General features: G+C 34.5%; 1 protein-coding gene across 1 annotated transcript; it reads right to left on the reverse strand.

The window, feature by feature from the left end:
- Positions 1-4,406: 4,406 nt before the first annotated feature.
- LOC149227939 (uncharacterized) lies at positions 4,407-4,919 on the reverse strand. Its single transcript, XM_089380628.1, has one exon. It carries the CDS (start codon positions 4,917-4,919, stop codon positions 4,407-4,409), a length of 513 nt encoding a protein of 170 aa, XP_089236754.1.
- Positions 4,920-14,969: the final 10,050 nt, after the last annotated feature.

The following is a 14,969-nucleotide window of genomic DNA, read 5'->3' on the forward strand; positions in this document are numbered from 1 at the left end:
CAATCAGCCTAGTGCTGCCATGCATTCTTTGCACATTTTGTATTACAGCTCTTTTCTTGGACTCATACATAACCCTTCGGATTAAGGGGGGGAATGTTGGACACCTAATCCTAATGGGTTAGCGTGGAAGTTGAATGGACAAAGCAGTCCAAGAGACCTTGGGATCTGAATCCCAAGAGTCACAATATGTACTATAAATGTAAATCAGTTGTTAATAAAAATTGTACTGAATGATTTATCTCTCCATCTGTCTCGCTGTCCATGTGAGTTTAACATACATTTGTACCATTCTTAATCATTAATTATTTATTTAACAAATTAACAATAACCTTTATTATTCTATATAATAAAAAATATTAACATTACAATTTAATACTTCAACTCTCAATAAAAAAAGCTTATCTTTCTTTTAAACATGGGAAAACTTTCTGCTAGAAAAAATTACACTAGACATATGACATATTTATTCATATTATAAATTTATAAATTGAATACAACACATATGATCGTACCGCATCCTTCTTGTTTAGAATTATAATATCAACTATAGTTACCAAGTTCAATTTCAAGCAATATAGATAAAAAAAAATATCTAGAACTATAGATTTTATAAATATTTACGGATATTATTTTTACAATATTTTAAAAATTAAAATAAACAATTATAACATTCAAAATGCCAAAACTCAAACAGTTTTCAATCATAAATTATCTATTACATATTTATCCATATATTTAACTTAAAACTGAATTTCCATAAGTCATATAAATAATCATTTTTCAAAATATGTATTCTTAATTCTTAATTATTTAATTTCTAAATTAAATCAAATTATATTTTAGAACTGTTAACAATAACATTTATTATTCTATCATAAAAATAGTAATATTACAATTTAATATTTCTACTCGTAAGCCATAATTTAATAAGAATACTCCTGGCATATCTATTCATATTATAAATCGATAAATTGATAAATTAAATACAACACACAATCTTACTTAATTGAATATTACATATATACTAAGGAATTTAGCATGCAAAATCTTGTATAAAAGACCATCACATGCTATTTTGTGAATCTGGAAGAGTTTCTAAAGAGCAGAGAATCTGCTATGTTCTTTCTGTATGGATCTTTGAACCAATTATCCCTTATCGAAACTAGAATAAAAGTACGTAAATTTTTATGGAACAGTAGAATTTTTTCGAATTTGGTAACTTTGATATCAACATTATAGGAAAATTCGATGGTGTAACAAAGAATATTACAAAAAGCATTTCCAAAAGATGTTGTATTAAAGAATTGCAGCACAAACATTAACAAACATTTTCACAAAGTTCGGGAATTAAAGAACTGTAGCACAAAGATTACAAGAGTGTTTCCAAAGAGATGACAATGTTTTGGTAGTGCACAATAGAAGTTTGGCATAAATGGATTCACAGAAACATGGGTTGATTTTGTGTTACAATACTTAATAATTAAAAAATTAAAAATTTACATTTGAATTTTACACAGTTTTTTAATAAACAAAACCCTAGGGATTCGAAGTCCAATACCTAGGATGCACCTTACATAACCTTCAATCATTCTTTTGCAGTTCGGGCACCACTTCTAATTGTTTTCTCGAAGCAAATTCAACTCTAATTCAACTCTATATTTGCACCAAACAATTAAGAGGCATAGTCCCATGTTACATATTTTTTCCAACTAAAAAAATAGTAACTTCTTATTCAAGTTATTAGAATCATAAATTAGAAAAAGAATTCAACTCGATTCATTAAATAATGTAATTTGTACATGCATAAATACAACAATAAACAATTGGATTCAGTTTCCAAGTCTTCTTGAACTTTACTAAATAATCACCCTAATACACCATAATCCAAATCACAACTAAGAGGATTAGGTTTCTAACATCCATATGAAGGAATGTATCAAATTCCAAGAATGAGAGCTCAAAATGAAAAAAATCAACTCAGCCAAAATTTGAATGCCTTTCAAAAATGGTTTTCAAGGATGACCAAAAGCCAATGATGGTGGTTTTTAAGAGAAAACCATAAATGATACCCATGTTTGGAACCTTCATAGCAGTTCTCATGCCAATAAAATAAGCCAGCCTTGAAACCATATTGTAGTTCTTTGAACAATTCCAAACCTGGAAGTGCTCATTAACAAATAACTCAATCAACAAAAAATGAAGTCTCTCAGGCTCCGATTCTAACTGGTACATGTTTTGCCTCAGGATGTGGATCTCTGAGTCAGGCTAGCTTGACAAATCTAAGGCTTTGACTCACACTATGGATCTCTAACTTAGGCTCACTTGAAAAATCTCAGGTTGTGGCTAAGGTTGTGGATCTCTAATTCAGACTGAATTGACAAATATTCGAAGACCATCAACAATTTTCCCCCTTTGATAGGGTGAGAAGATGAGGTATTTTTCATCATTGTAGGGTTGGTCAAGGCTCTCAAACATATCCTGCGGTATGACCTATAAATATTCTTATTTGTTTTGGACCAATCCCAAGAAGCAATTCATCAAAAATTTAGTTTCTCTCTTGCGCTAGTCTTCTTTCTGGAACATTTGTTTGAATGATCATTGGGATTCCACAATGCTCACACGGATGAAGATCAAAACATTCATCTTTCACATGTCCAACTCTATTACACTGTTGACATTGATCAATTTGTTAGAGAACAACACCATCAAGAAATCCAACACTACAAAATCACATAGGTTTAGAAAAGTTAGGAATATGAAAATATAAATCTAAGACATCTTTATTATATCCCAAACCATTTATGTGTTTTTTATGTGCAATTTCTTCCCATGGTCTTATAAAGGGTTTGAGAATGACATGCTTCTCATCAAGATTTTTGACTCCATCCAAATTTTCTCTTGAAATAGTCTGATCCATCTTTGATTATAGATTTGTTAGGAAACCAACTCACAAAAATATAGAAAAAAATATATCAACGCCTTAAAATTCAGCCTCTTCGAGGGGGAAACCTCCTTTACATTACAAAAATGAACAATTCTTAGATGATACAAATGACTAAACCTCGCTTCTATATATAGGAGCCTAAGGGGTCATAATATAATCAAGCCACCCTAACAATAATAACATAAGGGTACAACAATAACAATAGTGGGTTTCTATGGAGCACATTAATAACAATATGGGGACAATAGGGACACAATAATAACAATAAGGGATACTATGACAATAGTAATGGGGGAATCACTAGTATTATAGGGACCTAACATGCCCCTCTCCTTTTGAAAGGTGTTGTCATCAACGCTTGAGTAGTTCTGGATGCTTTTGTATAAAATTCTCATCCACCCATGTGGAATCTTTAGCCGGTAAGTTCTTCCACTTGATAAGATACTCTGAAATTGATTGATTTCATATCTGTCAAGTTCTTGTTTCTGTGACTGCTTCCGTTTCCAATATGATTTTTCCTTCCTCGTTAAGTTCAGCCAATATTGTTTGAACTTGGAGCTTGTCACCTATAACCTTCTTTGAATATGAAACATGGAAAGCTAGGTGCACTCGGGAAGCTGTGGGAAGCTCTAATTTGTATGCCATAGTACCAATATTTTGCAACACCTTGTATGGACCATAATACTCTGGTGATAATTTATTATCCTTTTTAGCTTGCTTGAGGGACATTTATTTATATGGTTGTAGCCATAGGAATACCCAGTCACCTACATCAAAACTTCTTTCGCTGCGATGTTGATCTGTTTGTTATTTGATTCTAATCTGTGCCAACGTGAGGTTATCCTTTAAGAGTTAGAGAACTTGTTGTTGATGCTCGATGTGATGTTCCACTGCTTAAACCTTAGAATTTTATCTTAAATATGATGTGATGGATGGTGGATGATATCCATAAAGTGCCATAAATGGGGGCATTTTTTCTCTAGTATGGAAGGAAGTGTTATACAACCATTCAGCCAGAGGCAACCATTTAACCCATTGTGTCTGTTTATCAAATACAAAGAAACGAAGATATCCTTCCAAACATTCGTTTACTATCTCAGTTTTCCCATCAGATTAAGGATGATAAGATGAGCTATGAGCTAACAGATTACCGAGACAAGAAAAAAAAATTTGTCCAAAAATTTCCAGTGAAAATGGGATCTATGTCTTTTTTTTCCACTGGAAAAATCAGTAATTTTCATTAATATTAGAAAATTACATATAGTAGATGCCGTAGCATTACTGTATTGTTCATACAAAATTCACCTCATCAAGGTGTTGTTTAGAAGGTAGTTGCAAAATTGAGCTGTGTACATTTATCTGACTGTGCAGCCTATTCGCTATCCAAAAGAGGATTCTGTTTTATAAATAATATATCCATGTTCTATACATTTCGTCATAACAAAAAAGTCTCCATTAACTGTCAGCTATCGGGACTGTTGTCCCTTTGTTCTCTCTGATCTATGTATGGCCTGTGGTAAAATTGATGCTCCTCTGTTCCATTCTGCTCCACTATTAGCGATTCGCCTCTGGGAAGTGTCGAGGCCTCTTTGGATAATTTGTCAGCCTCGCTGTTATGCTCTCTGTAAATGTCTAAACAAGAGAAATGGTTAAAGGCTGCTTTGAGAGTGAGTGCATCATGTAATATATTGCTGAGTGTGTGTGTATGACAAGTAGTGACATTGTTAATCCAGTTAACAATGACCATTGAATCCCCAAATACATTGATCCTTGTGTGTTGATGCGATAATGCATAGTGAAGTAGATTGCGGATTGCAGAGAGCTCAGAAAAGTTATTTGATCCATTTCCGAAACCCATTTTTTCAAGGTATCGATGGTGTTCGTTTATGTGCAGAACAAAACCCCCCCCACACCCAGCTTGGTTTGCTGCTCCGTCGAAGAAAGCCCATGGGGTGGTTTTGTCAATGTTGGGCATGGGCTGAATGGTTCTTGGTCTCGGTGGTGGTGTGTCAGGTAACTCATGATAAGCAGCGATGATGGTGACCTCTACCTGGCTCCATGTTATCAATCGATCTTCAAAGATAGCCCGATTCCGAGCGAGCCAGATATGTCAAGTAGCCACAAGGGGAAGGTTTTGAAGTTTTGTGCCCGGATGACAGTGTGACCAAGTATCCCATGCGCTCTGTATATCGTTCCCTGTCCAATTGCCAGCTATGCCCAACTGTTTGCAGATGTTGCTCCATAGATTGTGGATGGCAGGGCAGAGGAGGAACATATGATCCAAGTTCTCTGATGCGTTTTTACAGAAAGTACACCATGATGGGCTGTAAATGGCTCTGCGGGTAAGATGATCACCTGTGGGAACATTACCATTGAGGGCGCACCAAAAGAAAAGTTTGGATCGGGGTGGAGCCTTGAGCTTCCAAATGGTTTGCCACCATGTCTGAATCGGATCAGGCATTCTATGAGATATGAGTGCTTTGTATCCAAATTTAGGAGCATATATACCATGATCAACAATGCACCATATAAGTTCGTCCGAACCTTGTTTGATTCGAATGTGAGATTCAGTTAATGCCTCAGTATAGTGATCCCATTCCTGATGCCATTGAAGAGGGAGATCCAGTTGCTGGGCGGATTTCCAAGCTTGGGTGAATATATCAGTGCGCTGCTGATCGGCAATCTGTGCGAAATGCCGGATGTCCCGGGCCTGAAGATGAGTAATAAGATCTTGATTTAGGATGTGTCTACCCCCACTATTAATCCATGGGTCCAAGCCAATTCTGCCTGTCAATCCATCATTTATTCGCCAAGCTAGATTTTCTCGAATGAGGGGAAGGGATTGTATCAAGGCCTTCCAGACCGATGAACATCCCTTTGTTGACCAAGTTGGAAGTCGGGCCCAATCCAGAATATTATGGGGCCAAATGTATTTATAATAGGCTACCTGTTTCCAAAGGTTTTGGCTAGTAAGCAGAGTCTAACCCATCTTGGCAGCCAGTGCCTTGGCAAAGTCAGGTAGTTCTTTGAGCCCCCATCCTCCCCATTTTTTGGGCAAAGTGATTTTCTTCCAGCAAAATGGGATCTATGTCACTTACAATAATATTTGGGTTTCCATTTAGCTTTTGAATTGTTTCCATAAATGTAGTATAAACTGTACTGGATTTAAATGGATGTGATAATGCACAAAAGTGTGCATACTTGGTAAGTCTGTCAACTACCACCATGATGACACTCTTTCCTTCAGACTTGGGTAAACCTATGATAAATTCCATTGAAACCTCCTCCCAATGTTGGCTTGGAATGGATAAAGATTGTAATAGACTTGGGCTCTTAATTGTGTCAACTTTATTTTGTTGGCAAATTAAACATTCCACCACAAACTTTTGAATATCTGATTTAAGGCCATCACAAAAAAATTCCTTCTTAACCATGTGGTAAGTTTTTTAAAATCCTCAGTGCCTTCCTATGGCAGAAGTGTGCAATTCCATAAGAATATTTTGTTTGATTTGGGAATTCTTACATATGTATAAGCGATCTTTGTACCATAATGAAACATTTTTCCAGCTAAATGTATGAGATGTACTGGGATCTTGTTGTAACTTTTGAATGAGTTCCTACTTCTTTGTCATTCTTCCATTCATCCCTTGCTTCATTTATCCAATCTTGTTGGATAATAGAAATGGCGCACAACAATGCTTTCACATCCTCATCCTTTCTTGAGAGTGTATCTACCACAACATTTTTCTCCCCTTTTTTGTAAATGATTTCAAAGTCATAACCCAACATCTTTGTGACCCATTTTTGTTGCTCTTCAGAGGATAATATTTGTTCTAAAAAGTATTTAAGACTATCATGATCCGTTTTTACCTTGAAGTGTCTTCCCATTAGGTAGGGTCACCATTTCTTAAGTTCATGTAGTATTGCTAACATTTCCTTCTCATAAATAGATTTGTGGAAATACTTTCCCTTGATTGGATGACTTTCGAAAGAAATGGATCTTTCATATTGCATTAAAACAACACCAATTCCATTTCCTAAAGCATCACATTCCACAATAAAGGTTTTTGTGAAGTCTGGCATAGCTAAGACCAGTGCTTGGTACATTTCCTCTTTAAGATGTTCGAAGGACTCTGTTGTATCTGGAGTCCATGAAAATGCATCTTTCTTCAATAATGTTGTTAGAGGTGCTGCTATTCTCCCATAATTCTTAACAAACTTGCGATAATACCCTGTCAACCTGAGAAATCCTCGTAGATGCTTTAAGGATGTGGGATTTTCCATTCCTTAATGGCTTTAATTCTGCTAGGGTCTACCATAGCACCTTCATGAGATACAATATGACCCATATATTCCACCTCTTGTACTCCAAAGAAACATTTGGAGATTTTTGCATATAATTATTTCTCCTTCAATATTTTGAGCACCCTATCAACAATTTCAACATGATCCTTCAAGACTTGTTGTAGATTAGTATACCATAAAAAAATACTAACACAAATTTTCTAAGGAAGGTTTTGGAAATGGAATTCATCAAACGTTGAAATGTAGAAGGTTAATTGGTAAGGCCAAAAGGCATGACCAAAAATTCATAATGACATTCATGAGTTCTAAATGGTGCTTTCAGAATGTCTTCAGTCTTCATTCTGATTTGATGATATCCTGAATGAAGATCCAATTTGGTGAAGTAAATTGATCCATGCAATTCATCCAATAATTCATCAATGACTGGAATGCGAAATTTATCCTTAATAGTGAACTTGTTGAGCTCCCTATAATACAGATACATGCACCATGATCCATCCTTCTTGTGCACCAATACTACTGGAGCAGAGAAATAACTTTGACTAGGTTGAATTTTACCAGCCTCTAGCATTTCTGCAACCATATGTTCAATTTCACTCTTTTAGGCATAGGGATATCTGTATGGCCTCATGTTTGGAGGAACAATTCTTAGAATCAAATGAATAGCATGATCATGATCATGAATAGGTGGGAGGCCTTTGGGAGTCTCAAATACCTTGGAATGATTGTCCAAGAGTTTTTGGAGAAATGGAGAAATATATGATTTCGATGTGGGAACCTCTAGCGAATATAATTGTGCAATTACACCTCATTATTCCTTCTTTTGAAGCTGTGGCATACCGTTAGAGCTAATTATCTTTCTCGGTTTCCCTGCAATACCCCTTAATTCAACTTCCTTTCCTTCCACACAAAATATCATGAAAAGTCCTTGAAAATTAAAAGCTATTGTACCCAAGGATTGTAGTTGTTCGACTCCTAGTACAACATCATCACCACCCATTGGAATGGAGAGCGTTGGACTATTCAATACATAGTCTCCCATGGATTGCTTGATATTATGGTACTTTCTACAACAATTTATGGTTCCTCCACTTACAACCATCACTTGACACTCTGGTATTGGATATAGGAAGCAATTCAATTCCTTGGCTATCTTACAATGAATAAAATTATGGGTACTTTTTGAATCAATCACCACTATTACCTTTTTCTTCTTAATATGTCCTTTTATCTTGATAGTTTGGGGAGTGGTAATTCTTGCCAATGCATTACAAGATATGGTCGGATTCATTTCTTATTTATCTAGGGTTTGTTCCTGAAGTATAATCTCTTCATTTAACATTTCTTCTTCCTTTTCTTCCTCTTCTTCACAATCTATGTAGAATAATTTCTTCTCCGCACACTTATAACCTTTAGTGTATTTTCTATCACAACTGTAACAAAGCCCTTTTGCTCTTTTTTATTCCAATTTTTATGGTGTCAACCTTGTAGGTTGTGGAAGGCTAGGGGCAACAACACTTCCATCTTTATAGTTTTGAGTGGTAGGCTTCCTAGCCGCCATATTTTTGCTTTCCATTTTTCTTGCTAACTTGAATGCCTTCTCAAATGAATCAGGTTTCCAAAGGCGAACCTGATGTTGGATATTATCCTTTAAATTCCCTCTGAACACATCAATCCTATGCTTCTCTAGAATATATTTTACCCTTATGTTCAATTTTTGGAAGTCATCAATGTGCTCCATCATTGAACCCTTTTGTTTGAGATTTATCAATTGGCTAAAAAAGTTGTTTCTTTTTGTATCCTCATAATGGGCTATCATTTCTTCCATAAAAATTTCCCAAGTGACAATTTGTTTATGGGAGCAAAGCCATCAATACCATACAAATTGATCTGGTTCCAAATATTAAGTTTCAATATGTACCTTTTGTGTGTTTTGCACATTATGGAGATTGAAAAATTGCTCCAACTATAGTATCCATGTTCCGAGATGCTTGCCATCAAACTTCCTCATATCTATTTTTGGAACATGGTGGGTCTTCAATCCAACATTAGAGTCTATGAATTCATGATTAACATTTCTTTTGTTCTCGTCAGGAGTTTCCTTTATTACCCTTTCACCATTAGTAACCATTTCTTGTAGAAACTTATTCAAATTTATCTTCAATTCTTCCATCTTATTGTCCATGCCATTCATCTTAGTGGCCATCCATATTAACTTTCATGTCATTCATATTAGCTTCCACGCCATTCATCTTGGCTTCAGTCTCCTTTTGTGAGAGTGAAATTTATTGTACTTGGTCCTATAATGGTGATATATCATGTTGCATTTCTTCCTCTTCTTCATGATCCATGCTGGAGCTTTCAGGTTTCTTGCTAATAATTCTTCACTATCCCCTTTGAATTCCTTCAAACTAATTTTTCAAACCAATCTTATGCAAAATTTTAAAAACTACACACCTTTTTTCACTTTGTAAGAGCTCGATATTGAATCTGTTGTATCTCTATAACTGCAGATCTCGAATATCTGAAATCGTGTACAGCAGTATCCCTTTGAGTCGTCTTTCTAACAAGATTGGATTCTCCAAGGAAGAGTTATGCGAAATCTCCCACGGTGACCTAATTATAGACTAGTTCAGTAGAAAGAACTTGTATGAAGTACCATGTGTCACTGTTTTGATCTTAGTATCTGAAACTGAAATAAAAAAATATAAAGGTCATCCTCTTTCTGAAACTTCTTACAAAATTCCAATCTGATGCTCCGAATAAAATTTATGATAATTTTCCCCAGGTCACTTGTTTGGAATGTGATTCGAGAGTCTACAAAAACCATAATTTCCTCAGATCATATCTCAAAAAATGTAGCGAGAAAATATCTGAAATTTGGGCTCAAAGTTCAGAATGATTTTGACTCAAATGGGTTTTTGTTTAAATTTTGAAGCATCGTAGAAAAAAAGTTATAGCGAAAATTCCACGATGACTTGTTTGGAGCAGCGAAACCCTAGAATCCAAAGCTCTAATACCAGATGTTAGGAAACCAGCTCACAAAAAGATAGGAAAGATAGATCAACGCCTTAGAATTCATCCTCCTCGAGGGGGAAAACTCCTTTACATTACACAAATTAACAATTCTTGGATAATACAAATGACTAAACCTCCCTTCTATATATAGGAGGCTAAGGGGTCACAATATAATCAAACCGACCTAATAGTAATAACATAAGGGCACAACAATAACAATAGTGGGTTTCTATGGGGCACACTAATAACAATATGGGGAGAATAGGGGCACACTAATAACAATATGGGGAGAACAGGGGCACAATAATAAAAATAGGGGATACAATGACAATAGTAATGGGGGAATAACTAGTATTATATGGACCTAACAAGATTAGAATCAAGCTCAAACAAAAAGTTATTTTGAACAAACACCAATTCAGAATCACAATTTTTCTTCTCAAGTTTGTCTCATTCTAACTGTGAATCTAGCTCCATGAATTCAATTTTTCTTTGAGAATTTTGTAAATATGTATGGATTTTAGAGAGTGTGTCCTTGTTGACTTTGACATTGTTATGAATACTAGATAGCATTAAATTTCTTAATAAATGTAGCAAATCATTGAGTCTGGCCATTTTCTCTAGCTTCTTATCAAGGAAAAATTTTCATCAACTTTGAAAAGGGTGCCAACTACCACTGAAAATGTGCCCAATACAAAACAATTTCAACAAGTAAAATCTCACCAATACCAGGCTTTCAAAACAACAAACATTCACTAATACAACATACGGCAACCATAGGCATCATCTGCATTGTGCAGTCTCTAGATCAACAGAAAATTTCACAACTTATTGCTCATAGTCAACAAAATACCTTTACGAATACCAATATATGCCAAAAAACTATTATAACGACAAGGATATCAAGAAAACTCCACAAGAGTGATAATGAAAAAAGGCCAGATTAGTCATAGACAACTTCACCAATGTATTAAATGGTTGATGGAGTCCACAATTAGATATTTAACAATGTTTATGATTGTTTCAAACATGATTAAAATTGTTCTAGAGCATATTTAATGCCATCAAAAATAACAAAATAAAGAATACCTGATGTTACCAGTGACTTCCCAATTCCTTAGATATTGTCTGCACGAATACAATTCTCTAAGCCCCTCCTAATTGAAACTTAGAAATTTTTGTTGGTAGATTCCTCAAAACAAAACCCAGAGGTTTGCACGAACAACTACTTACACAATAGATATTCGATACTTATTCTCTTGGAACACAAATAGTATATTTGTGTTTGTAGCATTCAACTTAAAAGTGCCTTGGATTTTCCTGCCCATTATTGGCTTTCATGATTTCAGATAATAAAACATTTGAATTTTTTTTTAATCTACTTTGGAATCCTCTATGTTCTTAACATCAAATTTCTTTGGATGAAGGGATCCACACTTCAAATATTCCTTAGCGATTGTTGTACCGATACTAAAACATTGAATTAGCTTTAATAATCCCAACACAGTCAAAATTCACTCAAGTTCAATAATTCCTAGCTTCTCGCAATCGCTATATCATAACGAGTTTTTTTTTTTGTTCTGATGTTTATAGGTAGAGACCAACACAAAAAATATGAGTATAGTAAACAAAGTGCGAGTTTGTCTCCCACTATGGGTACGAGATAAGACATTTAGATAGGTATAATAATCACTACCAAAACATAATGGAATTAGGTTAACATACTCAAAATCTAGGAGCTCGGTTAAGGTTGGCATGACTTATGACTATCGATACATATTATCCACTCTAAATGATCATTCATATCATAGTTTCCTTGCTAGCGAATGTGAATGGAGTAGGTATGCAAACACCAACATCTCTTTCTCGCCATCTTCAACAACCATGAAATATCAGTGGTGCAAACCACAATTCAATATGAAATGAATTGATCGAATTAGGACTTCAAATTGATGCAATTCAATGGATTTTGAGTAGAGTTTGTAATTTTCCTCTTGTATTTCAATAATTTTGTAGGTATATTTGACAGGTGGGTACTATGATGTTGGAAAAAACATGAACATTAGAGGAAATTTCAGTGTAAAATTGGCTTCCTATGGAAAAATAATAAAATAATAGTTAAAATAATAAAATAACAATTATGAATTTTGGAGGGAAAGGATGAAAACTACCATTTTTAATAATAATTTTTTAGTACCTCCTTACAAGTTTACTCAAATTTCAAGTGCAAACACTCATTGGATGCGGAATTAAATTACACATGCAACGAGTACCCACTATGGATACTTTTGATAATACCCACATTGATAGAAATTGAAGATACATTAAAATAATGTGTTCAACATGTTTTTTTAATGTATCTTCAATTTTTATCAATGTGTGTATTCTCAAAAGTATACATAATGTGTACTCGATGGATGTGGAATTTAAGTCCGCATCCAATGAGTGTCTACACATGAAATTTGGGTAAGCATGTAAGGAGATAAGACAAAAATACAATTAAAAAAAGTAGTTTTATGTGTTTCTCTACAAAATATTTACATGTACCTCTTTTCTAATTTAAAGGATTTTGATTGGTTTACATATTATGAAATAGAAATTACATGAAAATTTCATGGGAACTTTTAAGCTAAAATTTCCTCTAATGATTTGGAGGGCCCATGTCGTTTATAGTAACCCTACTTTCATGGGCTTCTTCTCAATTTATAGATTTGAAATATCACAGGAAAACCAATTGGACTACTTTCTCCAAGGAATTCACTGGGGCAAAAATTTTATCATGAAGGCACATACAACACCCACTACTCTATGGACAGAAGTCTAAAACAAAACCTTCATTTGTATAATGTAGTAATTGAACATAAAATAATGGGATTGGAAATGTACTGGAAATACAGACACATCCGACTGCCCAACAAATCTCTAACAATTACTCTTTGATGCAACAAACACAGTCTTCATATGGTTCTTCTTCTTGTCTATGGATTGTAGTAAAGTTGCATAATCTCCAGTCTAGACCGAATCCGGTAGGAAACTTAGACATCCCCTTCTCGAGATTCAATTCACTTCACCTCAACAACTAGGGCCAGGGAAAATTTTAAGAACCATCCTAAATTTATATGTATAATAAATGGGTGAATCCCAATGATACGTAGGAAAAATTGGAGGCCATTTTATCAATAATATAATATTTATATGTAACTTTTTTGGTGAACCTCTCACCAGATTATAGTCTCTTGTAAAGTCATGGCGAATATTTCACTGAATTATAAAATCTTGTAAGATCTTGGCAAATGTTTCTCTGAATAATAAAACATTGTGAACTCTTGGTGAATGTTTTGTTAAAGTATGAAACCATATATGATAATAGGAAAACATATTCATTAAACTATATATACTAACATACATGTTTGGAAAAAGGAAACATAATTTTCTCTTCCTACAAACAATGTTGGAAGTTTTAGTGGTCGTGCTTGTCAAGGTTCTTACTATACACTCTATCATATCCTTCTGTTAGTTTTGATAATATTCCACAACAAATTTCTTGTAGGTATTGATCTTGACCACTAGTTCTATCAAGGTAGGAGAGAATAATGTTTTATCTACCACTTTTGTCAAGCTATGAGAAATTAATGTGTGTACGAATTTTGTTTTACTTTTCTCCCAACTTTTGTTTCCTTGAGTGTTTCCATCTACTACCTTGTTGATTCCATATCAAACTAATTTCTCAAATGCCAGTCTAACTGTGACAAAAGAATTTCTTTCTTCTATAAGTTTGCAGCCTCATTGTAAGGAGAAATTGTTATATTTGTAGGAGCAATTTATAAACACTTTCATTCACTCTCTAGGTAGTTTTTAAGCCATCGACCTTCAAGTAGTTCATCCTTCCATATGATATTTGGTCATTATACTTTGTTCTTCAAGAAATATATAAGTTATGAAGGCCATTCTACCATGTCATGAAGTGTTGAATTGATGGAATCACAACCCATGAACCTTACATGTGGTCTTACGATGCAATCTTCTATTTTGAGTCATTGTATTAGCTTCCATACCCTTCAAGGAGGCTTTGTGCAATTAGGAAAATGAAACAGGCCCCCCTTCCTTACCGACCTTCCTTTCTCTTACCTGAATAGTTGTATCTTACCCAATCAACAAAAAGTTCCTACCTTGAATTATGGAGTTTAATAGACCAACAATAAAAGTTTTATGCAACTCTGGTCCCCACCACCTGAACACCTTATGGCCCAGCACGAATAAAGGCATGTTAAGGATTTCTTTATTAGTATTCATAAAGATCATTTCAATTCATATTCATCATGGCTTCCGCTAACCACTCATTTAGGATCACTTGGCTTAGCAATGAAAATTGCTCATTAATGCTTCCTATCACTCAAGCACCTTCAATCATATTCATCTCAACAATTTCATTTTGATTAGCATTTGTAAAATTTGTATGCGATTTTTTTCATCAACAAGTACTATTTTTTCTTGAATTTCTCCATCATATTCTTAAGTAGAATTGCCATGTTCATCATCATCACCTAATATATGATAACATCCTTGAGGTAGACTGAACATGTTTATAAAAACTTTTGCATCTTTATCATGAGGTATTTCAAGAACTTGGCTACAAGCCTCATCATTTGTAAGAGCATCGTAATTGACCAGCCAAGTTCCATTGCGCCTACATTCCACATTA

This window comes from Pinus tabuliformis, chromosome J (assembly GCF_031772625.1).
Source record: "Pinus tabuliformis cultivar Carrire ecotype Pingquan chromosome J, CPIR1, whole genome shotgun sequence".
NCBI classification, from domain to species: domain Eukaryota; kingdom Viridiplantae; phylum Streptophyta; class Pinopsida; order Pinales; family Pinaceae; genus Pinus; species Pinus tabuliformis.

Excerpts from the sequence above, each read along its gene's own strand:
- LOC149227939 (XM_089380628.1), bottom strand. The coding sequence starts at position 4,919 with ATGCCCAACATTGACAAAACCACCCCATGGGCTTTCTTCGACGGAGCA.